The sequence below is a fragment of the Dryas octopetala genome, chromosome 3, assembly GCF_963921425.1.
Source record: "Dryas octopetala chromosome 3, drDryOcto1.1, whole genome shotgun sequence".
Classification (NCBI taxonomy): Eukaryota; Viridiplantae; Streptophyta; class Magnoliopsida; order Rosales; family Rosaceae; genus Dryas; species Dryas octopetala.
Window position 1 is genome coordinate 23,114,009 of NC_141368.1, and position 13,272 is coordinate 23,127,280.

At 35.2% G+C, this 13,272-nt stretch overlaps 1 protein-coding gene and 2 pseudogenes across 1 annotated transcript; 1 reads left to right on the forward strand and 2 right to left on the reverse strand.

Moving 5' to 3' along the window:
- The first annotated feature begins 462 nt into the window (after positions 1 to 462).
- LOC147291862 (uncharacterized) lies at positions 463 to 2,791 on the forward strand (annotated as a pseudogene).
- Positions 2,792 to 3,585: 794 nt separating this feature from the next.
- Positions 3,586 to 9,662, reverse strand: LOC147291863 (uncharacterized). Its single transcript, XM_086236560.1, has 8 exons — positions 9,264 to 9,662; positions 7,792 to 8,076; positions 7,238 to 7,297; positions 6,924 to 7,133; positions 5,799 to 5,917; positions 5,559 to 5,656; positions 4,260 to 4,384; positions 3,586 to 4,175 (listed from the first exon to the last, which is right to left on the reverse strand). Exons 1-8 carry the CDS (start codon positions 9,495 to 9,497, stop codon positions 4,014 to 4,016), a joined length of 1,293 nt encoding a protein of 430 aa, XP_086092686.1. The 5' UTR covers positions 9,498 to 9,662; the 3' UTR covers positions 3,586 to 4,013.
- A 494-nt stretch (positions 9,663 to 10,156) lies between these two features.
- On the reverse strand, positions 10,157 to 11,796 carry LOC147291864 (uncharacterized; annotated as a pseudogene).
- Positions 11,797 to 13,272: the final 1,476 nt, after the last annotated feature.

The window sequence follows — 13,272 nt, forward strand, 5'->3', positions numbered from 1 at the left end:
AAGACAAACCCGAGCCCCCAATTCCCAAACATAAACTTCAAACCCCAAAATTTCTCAAAACCACCACCTAAGTCCCAACCCACCCCAATCCCCCACGGCCCCACCATCACATTTCGTCGCCGTCAGGCAACTGCCCACCGCCACCATCGGTCACCTACCCACCACCACATTTCTCAAGTTTCAATTTTCAAGTAAGTTTCAAACGCTAACTCCCAAATTCCCAATTCACCATAAATTCATAATATATGATGTTTTTTAATTAATTGATAAGATTATTGTGATAAAATTAGTGGTTTATTAATATTGATTTTATTATTTATTGATATTTATTTGATTATTGGACTTTGGTTGATTGATTGATTATTGGAAATTGGTTGATTGGGTTGATTAATTAATTGAATAAATGGAAATATGGCATAGCATATTGAATTTTTGTTTTGATGAATTGACATGTGTAGAATTATGGAACGATATTTTAAGAGAAAATTTTCAACAGGTAGTTTGGATGATCCGAGTAGTTCAAGTTCGAGAGAAAGTGAGTTAGATGAGGTTTTGGATAATCTTCAGGCAGACCCTGGACTAAGAACTCAAATGGCGGATTATAGCCCTAATATTTGAGATGTGATCCGAAGAGCATATCTACAAAAGAGACCTTGTCAACCTAGAGGTCATATGTTCCTACAAACTAATCAATCGAGAATTGATCTTCTCTTCATTGCTCAATGGTTTGATGAGTTTAATTGGTTGGAGTATAGTAAATCTAAAGATGTCGCATTTTTCCTTTATTGCTATCTATTTAAATCCAATTTTGAACAAGCGGGTAGAGACGTCTTTACTGGGGTAGACTTCAGGAATTGGAAGAAAGGGAGAGAAAGGTTGGCCAATTGGTAGTGTTCATAATCAATTTAGAGAAGCTGCTATGAATCTAATGAACCAAAAGTCACATATTGAAATAGTTGTGCAAAAACAGTCAGACCAAGCTCGTATGGCTTATCACATTTGCTTGAATGCATCAATCAACTGCACAAAGTTTTTGTTGCGACAAGGACTTTCTTTTCGTAGCCATGATTGATGAAAGTGCCAATTCAAGCAATAGGAGGAATTATTTGGAGCTCTTACAATTTCTTGCAGATCACGATGAGAAAGTTAAGGCCATTGTGTTGGAAAATGCTTCGGAAAATCTCAAGTTAATAGCTCATTCAATTCAAAAAGATATTGTCAAAGCATGTGCCTTGGAAACCATCAATGTCATCATGAGTGATATGAAAGATAGATGCTTTTATATAATGGTGTACGATTCATATGATGTTTCAATAAAGGAGCAAATGGCGATGGTGTTACATTATTTGGACACAAAATGGCAGGTAATTGAAAGGTTTGTTGGGGTCTAACATGTGCCGACACCACTTCAAGTAAACTAAAGGAGGCCATTGACACATTCTTTTCTTTCGACAAATTGAGTTTTTTCAAGCTACGAGGACAAAGTTATGATGAAGCTAATAATATGAGAGGTGAGTTCAATGGCCTTAAAACAAAAATTTTGAGAGAAAAACCTTGTGCATTTTATGTTCATTACTTTGCTCATCAACTTCAACTAGGTCTTATTGCCGTGACATAGAAAAATATTGAAATTGCCAATTTTTTCACATTGGCTAATAGTGTGGTTAATATTGTTGGAGCATTATGTAAGCGTCGTGATGCACTTAGAGAGCAACTCCAACAAAAGCTTATGGAAGAATTTGCAAATGGTTGTCTTGTAACGGGGCGATGTTTAAATCAAGAAACTAGTGTCAAACGTACCGGTGATACACGTTAGAACTCACATTATGATACATTGCTTAGCTTGATTTCCATGTTCTCATCCGTGGTGAAGGTGCTTGAATTGATTGTTGATGATCGCTATAAGGATAGTATGGGTGAAGATAATAGGTTATTGGGAGAAATACAATCTTTTGAGTTTGTGTTTCACCTATTTGTTATGAGATCCATATTGGGAGTAACAAATGATTTGTCACAAGCATTACAAAAGGAAGATCAAGAGATTGTGAATGCAATGACTTTGGTCAAAGCATGTAAGCAACAACTACGTACGCCACTTGAGGAATAATGAGTTTGATGTTTTGGTTGATCAAGTTTCTACTTTTTGTGTCAAACATCATATTGAGGTTCCTAACATGGATGACCCATACATGTAGCTCTAGGGAGATCATGACACAATGCTCCAATAAAGACAAATCGTCATCATTATCGTGTAGAGCTCTTTGTTCATGTCATTGATGAGCAACTTATGGAATTAGATGATCGTTTCAATGAGGTAAATACTGAGTTGCTTATTTGTTTGGCATGTTTGAATTCAGATGATTCATTCGACAAAAGCTAGTTCGTCTTGCTCAATTTTATACTCAAGATTATTCGGACCAAGACCTATTGGCACTTGAAGATCAACTTGGCCTTTATATTCATTATATGTGTTCTAGTAGTGATTTTTCTCAATTGAAAAGGATTAGTAGTCTTGCAAAAAAGAAAATGGTGGAGAAAGGATTGCATCAAACATTTAATTATGTGTATTTTCTCATTACATTGACTGTGGTTTTTCCAGTTGCAACTGCTTTAGTGAAGATGACATTTTCTGCTATGAATGTTATTAAGGGTCCACTCTGCAACAGAATGAGAGATCAATGGTTGAGTGATAGCTTGATTGTTTACATTGAGAATTTTTTTTTCTTGTATTGATAATGAAGCTATAATGCTACGTTTTCAAAATATGAAACCTCGTTTTGGACAATTGTAGCTTGTAATGCTGTTTTACCGTGAATTATGAATAAAACTACTGTCGTTCAATTTTTCATTGTTATTGTCGTCCAAATTTTATTTTTTAACTTTTACACCATGACCCCCCCGGGTTAGGAATCCTAGATCCGCCATTGCTTTGGCCTATAGGTGGTGTGGACTTTGGAATCGAACTCCGGATGAGCTTGCGCTCATCGTCAAATCTTTTTTTGATTTTTGAAGGTTGGGTGGGGTAAACTGCAAAAGATACTATGATGCTCAAGTCAATGTTTGTCTTAGTTGTTGTATGCTCAAAATGAATAGATTGCGTACCTTGCCAAATAATTGAACTTCCATATTTATAGTCGCAGTTTCTTGAGAATTAAGCTTACGACGTGACATCCAAGTAACTTTCTTGCATATGTCTTCCATCTAGACGTTCACACGGGATTACTTGCTTCTCACGCCTTCGTTCGTACTTCATTCATTAACGTGGTTAAACTACTGGGTTCTTATCAACATGATGGACTCTACCACAGGTTGGGTTTTTAATGATCGGTTCAGCCCCAATTGGGTTCATTTGATTGATTGGGTCACAAACTTAGGCCGTGAAATATTTTTCCCCAAGGACCAAACCCGGTAGAACAAAAACTATGATAGTTTTAATTGCATATGACAACAGTATATCAAGATATGAAGTAACTTTATAAATTTATAACATTCATGTGCAAATCATAATTATAACAAATTTATAACTTTATAAGAGATCAGTCTTCTCCCCTTGTTGATACCCTTCTATTATTACTCACTCACAAATAAAAAAGGCATTTTATCACTTAATCAGAATAAAAATAGCATGCTACATACATCGATCTACACAAGATGATACAAGTAACTGCTACGGCAGCTGAAATTTAGAGCACCGCACAGACAAACGTTTTTAAACCCCCACATTGTACATTTTGCTGATTGATATTTCCAACCATCCAATATTAAAGGCTTCCAATTATACTGATGATCTTGTGAACTCCACATGGAAAACCTCATTTGAAATATGCAAATGCAAAATGTGGATGGATCCAAATATCTAGGGCCTGCGCATCTTGTTATATTGATAGAAAGCATTGGAACTCTGACAAAACTCTTCTGGAATGAAGTTCAATGAAGTGCCTCTTTTCCCAGTTTGCATGAACCTCGTACTGATTAGGACTTGTACTGTTATCTTCAATAATGTACATGAAGCACTACCATGGTTCAGAGTTGTTACCAAGAAAGTTTCTAACATATGAGGGCCTACTCCAACCATCCTCCATCAAAATTAGGTTAAGGCGTATCCTCAATTTCTCCACGGCTTCTTCCTCCAGATCAATTAATGAATCAGATGATCGCCTCCGTAGTGAACGACTCTGCAATATTCAAATAAAATCATTTATTTATAAATGTGCTATAGAAGTCACATGTTATCACACATATATAGAGAGAGAACTAACCTTTGTCTCCAGATACAACTTTAAATATTCAAGTGATTGTTCATAAAATCCACAATGGTATAGAAGAATGCTGTAATCTCTCAGTTCCTTTGGATCAGCTTCCAGGAGAATAAGACGTTCACAAGCTGTGACAATGGGAACAATTTTCAGATAAATATATGGATATGATCTTTTTCTTTAGGGAGAGTATGTGGACATTCCCAATGGAAATTCGTGGGAGGTGGATGCACAGTTTTGTTGAAAAATGGAGGAAAAAGCATAATGGATATTTGAATTCCTACTCGGCAATATCCCTTTTTGTTAGGCCTTGAGATCTTGAGGTGTGAAAGTCATGTTGAGGCACAAAACAATTTGCCAAGAAATACTCCCCATTGAGTGGGCCGTCAAATTATGGAATCAAACAGTGAAATGGCAGCACTTATGAGTACATACTATATCTTTCCAACCAAAAACAAATAAGTCTCATTTATACATACCACAAAACCCAAAAAGAAACTAGAGCCTTCTTTCTTTTTATTATTTTTGCAAGTTTTGATTCCTAAAGTCTCTCTCGTGTCTGGAACAAGATTCTCTCTCATAATCCGACAAAAATCTTATGATAATATTACAGCACTATCAGCAAAATAACTTGCGTATTGTCTCAGGGGCCACACACTCAATGCAGCAAAGGCTTTTCTGGCCCTTAAAATTCTTTGTTTACAAGAAAAAGAAATGTGCAGCATAACATGATGTGACCATTTGAACTCATTTTCTCTTCCTATAAAACCCAAAAACATCCAAACTTATTACAGCCCCATGAATTAAGAGAAAACTATTAAAAGGTCAATACAGATGACAGATTCCAAATTTCAAATTCAAATTCTACCCGATAAAAATTCACCAGGACGCCCCCCGCCCCCCTAAATTCAGAGTGGAGATGCCACAAGCCTTTACATGAAAAGTAACCCACAAATAATACTTGCCACAATAGTGCTTTCTCTTGCGATAAACCTATTAACCCTAGAAGCACCCAAAGTTAGTTGTAAAACTGCTATTCAATGATGATAAAGCATAAAACTCAAAATGCCTAATTGGAAAGGACCCTGCACTGCACAAAGCAGAGCAGAGGTTGTGCAAAACTTAAGATCAACAGTGCTACATGAAAACATGCAGACCAGAAAATGCAACTATGATTGTCCTAATACATTCCAGGTCACATCTCATGTTGCTATCAGTTCAACAACATCAAGAAAAATAATATATTGAATGTCAAACTATCTTCTTGACACAAGGAATAAATGAGCTGCATTGAATACGCACCAGATAATGCACGCCTCATATCCCCAAAATGTACACTAGTCCAAACACCACGATCTAGCCTATGTTGAGCAGCCTTGGCAGATGCAAGCTGAAAGCCACTGGAAAAGACAAAGTATCCACATATCATCATATATATAAATATATGTGTGTGTATATACGGAAATGCTCTGTAGAACTCAAAAGTATATAAAACCTTATATTAATTTAAGTAAATATTACATTCCTATTAGACTGAAATACCTGTCTTCTTTAATGTTTGATCTATCAATGAAGTTAGCAGCATGTGCTGCCCTCAAGAATAAATTCCCTGGTTGATCATGCTGAAATGGCCAGAAAGCGTCCTTCAAATTTCTTAAAATCTGCACATACAGTAAACTATGAAACCAAATTAAGCTAAGATCACTATTATATATAATTATTCTCTAATAAAGTCAGGATCTATTTCTCATCTGTTCGATCAGATTTTCAAAATGCATTGTAATGTATCCCACTTGTCCATATTTGACCTTACGGCTGGGACATGATTTTTACTATTATAAACCCAGAAGGAGAGAGTTTTTGTGTTACAGGCTCACCAAAATTGAGTTTACCTAAAATACCCTTTCTTAAACAAAACTATTAAAAAGAATAAACTTTCTTTAAAGAGGTTAAAACAGTAAAAAGTTATTTAAATAAAATTAAAAATAACTAATTCAGCCACTAACTACAGTTTAAGCTTTTACCCACTATTCCCTCTCTCACCATGTTCCTTTCTCTCTTTTAATGTCTCTCCATTTATTAATCAATTATTATTTTATTTAGAAAGGCCTATTTACACACGCTATCGTCTAAATTTATAAAGCAAACTCCCCTATTAGGTAAAATTTTCATAAACTCCAAAAATACCCTCCTACTAAAAGAAATGCTACAGTAAAATAATTTAATAAAGTAAGGACAAAACAGTAAAAACTAATTTAACAAAATTTAAATAAAATAAATCAAAGCACTAACCCACTACACACACACACACACACACTCTCTCTCTCTCTCTCTCTCTCATTATCAAACCACACGTTATAATAGAAGCCCAAGGAGAAAAAATTAACTAAACAATATTTATATTATTACAAATAGATAAGTTAGAGATTATGGCATAAAAAGCTCAGTTATCCATCTATCTATCTGTTAGTGTTTTAGAAAAAAAATATTAAATCAATAATTTAAGAAAAATAAAATATTATTGTGAGTTAACATTAAACAAAAAAGTTGCGTTTTTATGGTGAGAAAGCCAATTGATGCGCACGGAGCGCGTGTCAAGGGGCTAGTATAGAATAATAGTATAATACAAAGGTAAAAAATCACATGTGGCATGATAACATAAGTTACCTCCACCAAAAGGGCTTGTGATGTCAATATGTGTGCATGATCAGATTCCTTGCTTTTCTGTTTATGATAACCTCTGGGAAGACTATCAAGATCGTGAGGAAAGTATATCTCCACATCAAAATCCAAAAAGCCCCATAAGCGAAGCATTTTCAGAATTTCTGAGTATATTAGTGAAAGCATTGCAGTTGATCCTGAACGATGTGTCAAAACCTGTTTGCAACATCAACATAAAACTCCTAAAAATAATGCCCATATTGTAGTGTTCTCTCAGAAACAAGCTTGAAATAAAAAAGATGTAAGGCAGACTTCAATACCGAGTGGAGATATAGTGCTCGTGGTTCGGAGTGATGCCTTGTATTGGTTCTTCGGAAACCCTGAAGAGAGGAAAAAAGGTCACCAAAAGGAAAGAATTCTGCAGCAAGGAGCAAAGTCAATGAGATACATATATTCCATTTCTTTTTTCTTTTTTAGAAGAAGTCACATGAATTTCAATTGACAAAATAATTGTTCCCAAAATGAAGTTTATCTCAGTTTCTCCATTCCGAATTCCTTCAACATTATAATATATAAGTTTGGCAGTTTTGCAACACCAAAGCTCCCTAACAAGCTTAAATTGCTTAGTTAATCACTATGCGATTTATATTCTCCTGATAAACCCCCCCCCCTCCCAAAAAACCAACAGAAATTGTTCATCATAGCATGGAGACACACTTAATTGCAGGTAATATATATACTTGTCAAAGTAGCTCATAAAGATAAAATGCACCACCACCCCTCATATATTTTTCTTTATTTAATAGCTTTGAGTCAACTAAACAAGAATTCTAGTCCAACTTTATGAAAACAAAAAATCTTGCAAGAAATATACCTTGTTTACGTACAGATACTTTTCCAAACTCTCCAACAATTTCTCAGGCGACGATCTAAATGTAGAGTTGTAGTGAGAACAATAGTCCATGGAAAGATCATCAAATCTATTGATAAAAGCATCCACAGGAAGAGGAACCGACGAATGTGACACAAGGGAGTCATCCTCTGCTGCAATATAAAGAGCTGTTTTCCCCAAATCAACACATCTATTGATGCTAATGCTGGTTTGTCTCTCTATATCAGACAGTTGCCGAATTTGTGAACAGAATCCCTCCCTAGCCTCCTGGTTGTTTATCAATTATATATTAATCAAAATCACCAAAATAAGTCAACCCTATTGCATAATTAATACATTGTAACAAAGTACAAAATTCCACCGAAAAAAAGTGCATCGAGGAATTGATATAAGAGAAAAATTAATCCATTACAAGAACAAATTATGAAAGTGATAGTTGTATTTGTTTCAGCCTAAGGTGGGGGAAAATACATTTCATGTACAAAGTAATTTTCTGGGTGTTTGGTACGATGCAAAATAGACAATTTTACGTTAAAGTGAGAAAACCAGAAAAGTAAGGGAAAACAGCAACTTTCCCAAAAATTTAAGGTAGGTCACTTCTTTTTCCAACTGAAAACACTTGATATACATTTTAAAAACTTATTTTTCAAGAAAAATATTTAGATAAATATCACTTTAAAGAACAATTATAAAAGTAGGCTTCTCACATCACCTACAACATACGACGTATGTGAAATTGGTACCCTCAAGTCTCAACCTGTCTCCCACTCCCTTTAGCTGTTCTTATTCTTTCTATCTCTTAAAAATATAATGTAAATTGCTTTTTACTTTTTACACGACTTCAATTTTACCCTTCTTGCATCTATAGCAAAACCTAAAGAAACTTTTGTTTTGCCCTTCACTTTTATTTTTCCTTTTTAGCTCCAAATGCTCAACCATCTAACAGCCATAAAAACTTACACATGGAAAGAATTATGATCAACATGAGTTGTGGAAAACACGTTTCAAGAAATTGCTTGAAAGATTGGAGAAGTTGTTGCAATCAAAGACTATAATAAGAACATTATAATTAACATTCTTTATGAAGAAATAATGAACACAGATATGAAGCTCAGCCAACCAACCAAATACATGAAAGTAAAATTTGTTGTTTTCTAAACCATTTTCCAGGTCACATCCAAAAAAAGGAAATTGAGTAGAAAAATATATGGAGCTATTAGACTAAACAAATTAGTAACAAAAAAGATTATTAAAGTAATAAATAAAAACTACACCAAGCTGATCAAAGTTTATTCATTCCATCAAAAAAAGAAAAAGACCCAATTTTATTTCTCAGGAAAAAGAAATGTAATTTTTGTTTTTAGAAAAAAAAAAAGGAAGAACAATTACTGGTACCGAACATTGAAATTGAAATACAAAAATGGTGTGAGGAGGTGAATAGGAAGCGAAATTACTCTGGCGTGGGTGGTGAGGGTTCCAGAAGAATCGAGAGCATCGTGAAGCACGAATTTGAAGTCACTGCCAAGGTCGGACTGCGCACGGCATAGCAGGCGAAGAGGAGGACGGCATGATTGGTATTTTGAGAATTTGGAAGAAGTGGAGGAGGAGGAGGTCGTTGTTGGTGTTGTTGGGGTTGTGAGCAGAGAGTTCCTCAGAGCCCATGGAGAAGAAGCACCGAACCAATTCATCGTTTATCGTTTACCGTTGTTTCACAAAAACACAGAGCGAGTAAGATTTATTATTTTCAGGCCAAATGGAAAAGAAGATGAAAATAAGATTTATCATTTTATCATTATTTATGTGATGGAATCATGGAGATATCTGTCTGGTTTGGACCGTTGTGTCTGTTTTCTCCCAACTTATTTTATTGTTTTCTCTTAACTTTATTTTCTCTTAGCCATTGAACATTTGAACTCATCTGCACTCCTTCAACTTTTTTTAATTATTTCATTTTTATTTTATCATTTCAATTATCAAAACTAGCCTATCTGCACTCGCAAGAGCCAATGCGATGATGTTTTTTTGTTTTTAGTGTGAGTGTTTCAGTTTTTTTAGATTAACCTTAAACTTTTATACATACACCGTTGATTTGTTACAACAGTTGTTGTTATGAGTCTAAGTATCGCATTCATCTCAAGTAATACATGCGAGAGGCCGGCTTTTCCCTTCTGACCAAATTGTCGTTGCACTTTATAGTAAATGTTGTCACTTTTTGAGGCAATGATTAACTGAGAATGCAATTACTAAATTTATTCAAATAATTCTCAAAATATATGTGCAAATGAGCAATAAAGTTGTTGGAAAAACCACCTTAATTCATATGATTAGATTGCTTATGAGAGACACGTTATACGTTATCGGGTTGAAGCAAAACTTCTTTGTACACCACATTTCTGGTAAAAATGTCACTTTCACGGGCTATTGAGCCTTTTTTTACTTGAACCTAGCCTAGTTGTTGACCATGAAACCCCTCTCGATAAAGCCACATATAACTACTCATGACTGAAAACATGATCTGGAAGATAAATACCTACGTATGGTATTGTGATGCAAGACAAGAACAAAGGCTGCTGTCTAGCAATAGTTTTAGGGCAAAAAAAACCACTGTAGAGAATACTTCCAGCAACAAACAATAGGAAAAGAAGAGAATAAACTATATTATTAAAGTTGTTATCAAAGTTGGAACGTAGATAAATGAGTTCTAGGGTTAGGAACCCAAAAGAAGCTCTCAAATCTGAATTATCAGAAAAATATAATGCATAAAAAACTATCTATTACAACCTAAGCCTTAAGCTTATATAGGGAAAACATAAACCTAAGATAATTAGGAAAGCATAAACCTAAACTAACTAGGAAAACATAAAGGCAAATTCTTATTAATTAAGATCTAATAATAAAAAAACTAGACTCCTAAATTCCTAATCAATCTAGGAAATTATTTTGGAAACCCTAGCAGATGCTCCTGCATCAACTCCACCGGGTTGGAAAGAACTCGACTCTGGCGAGAGTCTTCACAACTTCAGTATATATCTCTGGGTCAATTCTTTTCAACTCTTCTTCAGCAATCCATGTACTTTCACTAGCATGTTTTCCCAACCATTTGACCAAGAATCGCTGATACTGGTTACCTCTCCTTGATTTCACCTCTTTGACGTCTAAAACATCTTCAATAACATTGGGTTGTGCTTTTGGAAGTTGTTGTATTTGTGCCTCTGTGGAAACTGGTTCCCCATCAAATAATTCTCAAAATATATGTGCAAATGAGCAATAAAGTTGTAGGGAAAACCACCTTAATCCATATGATTAGGTTGCTTATGAGAGACACGTTATACGTTATCGGGTTGGAGCAAAACTTCTTTGTACACCACATTTCTGGTAAAAATGCCACTTTCACCGGCTATTGAGCCTTTTATTACTTGAACCTAGCCTAGTTGTTGACCATGAAACCCCTCTCGATAAAGCCACATATAACTACTCATGACTGAAAACATGATCTGGAAGATAAATACCTACGTGTGGTATTGTCTGACCTTGAGATTTGTTTATAGTCAAGGAGAAACTTAATTTAACTGGAAACTGCTTCCTTGTCAATTCGAATGGGAGTCCAGCAGTCTCTGCATTCTTTAGAGGAATTCTTGGTAGAAAAACTCTAGTTCCCGCAAATTGCTCATTTAGAATTTCAGCGTCAATGAGGTTTTGGTAAGAACCACAGCACAATAATCTAGTACCATTACACAATCCCAATTTCGGATCAATATTCCTTAGCAACATGATTGGAGCACCTCTCTTTAACGTCAATTTGTGTGGCGGCAAATCACCAACCGTTATTGCATTTAAAAATTTTGGTTGATACAAATTCCTTGTATCGTCCTCGACCTTTTCAAATGAATACAAAGTCTCTTCCATACCTGGAAAGATACCAATTATCTTTTCATTCAACATGTCAAAAACTTCGTTTGTAGGGGTTATTAAGGCTCTTTTCACCATGTACCTTGCATCATATACATGATCTTCCAAATTAGGGAAAACCTCAGCAATCAGTTGATTAATGGGTTGTTCGCTTTCTCACGATACAACCATATTTTTTGGTATTTTAATCATGTCTTCCTTGACCACATGTTCTTCTCTATTGCCAACACGAAGTAAAAATTCATAAAAAGTGTTCATTATTTCTAGATCTCATATTTTGTTTGAGTTTCAGAATCTTTATTTGCGACCAAAATGATGCTTTCACCACATTGGCTTGAATTAGTTAAGCTTTGGTCCCTTTCGAAACTACGGGAAGAACTTGTCGAAAATCTCCGCCAAAGATCATTATCTTCCCCCCAAACGGTAAATCGACATCTAATATATCTTTAAAAGTTCGATCCAATGCTTCAAAGGCATGACGATGCGCCATTGTGGCTTTATCCCAAATGATTGTTGTTGTCCTTTGTATCAATTTTGTAAGATCAGATTGTTTACTAATAAAGCACGTTGATGATGCATCAAGGTTTAGTGGAATCTTGAATCTAGAATGGGTTGTCCTCCCACCCGGCAATATCGTAGCCGATATTCCAAATGTTGTTGTTGCCAATGCTATAAGACCCAATCTCCTTAAGTTTGCCAACAATGCATGATATAAGTAAGCTTTTCCAGTTCTACCTGGACCATCCACAAAGAATATTGAATTTTCATGACGGTCAACTACGCCCATTATTGTGTTGAATGCAAACTTTTGGTCGTCATTTAGACTCTCAATTGCATCGAGGTCCCCTTGTGGAATGCTTATCAACATTTGATCTTGAATACATTTTGGCTCCACTGAGCTTGTTTTGACATCACTTGTCATTTGGGGAAGATCGTATTGTGAAATGTTTTTGTTAAACTGCTCTAGTAGTCCGTTTAAATCGCGCAAGATTCTGTTGACGATGAACACATCATTTACGTCTCTTGAAGAAGGATAATCTTCAATCAAGAATTCGTCCCATAATCTTCGTACACCAGTTGGTTCACAATATATCAAAATTGTGACGAATAATCTTCGTAAAGCTGATGGCATCCTCATTGTAGAGGCCTCATGCAAACATTGTTGAATACTGTCATCTACTTCTAATAAACTTGCACACAAAAACCACAACAATATTAAGAAAGTTAAAAAAAAAAATTTTGATTCAAATCATTTGAAAATCAAGAAATAAGATTTTATTGGCTAACCTCGTCTTTCGGCTGCTTGCTTAAACGTGGGACACATTACATCATCAACAGTTCGTAAATACTCGAATGATCTTGGTCCTCTCAGATGATTAATGAGGATGCGAAGATAAAACTTTTCACCTTCAGAAGGTGAGACTGTGTATATCCTCCCAATAACCCTTTGAAGGCCTACTCGTTTAGTCCATATTTTTTCCTTATTGATCCATCTATAGTGTTCGGGTATCTCTCAATACAAATATCTTCTCACTTCCACATCTGTACGATTCA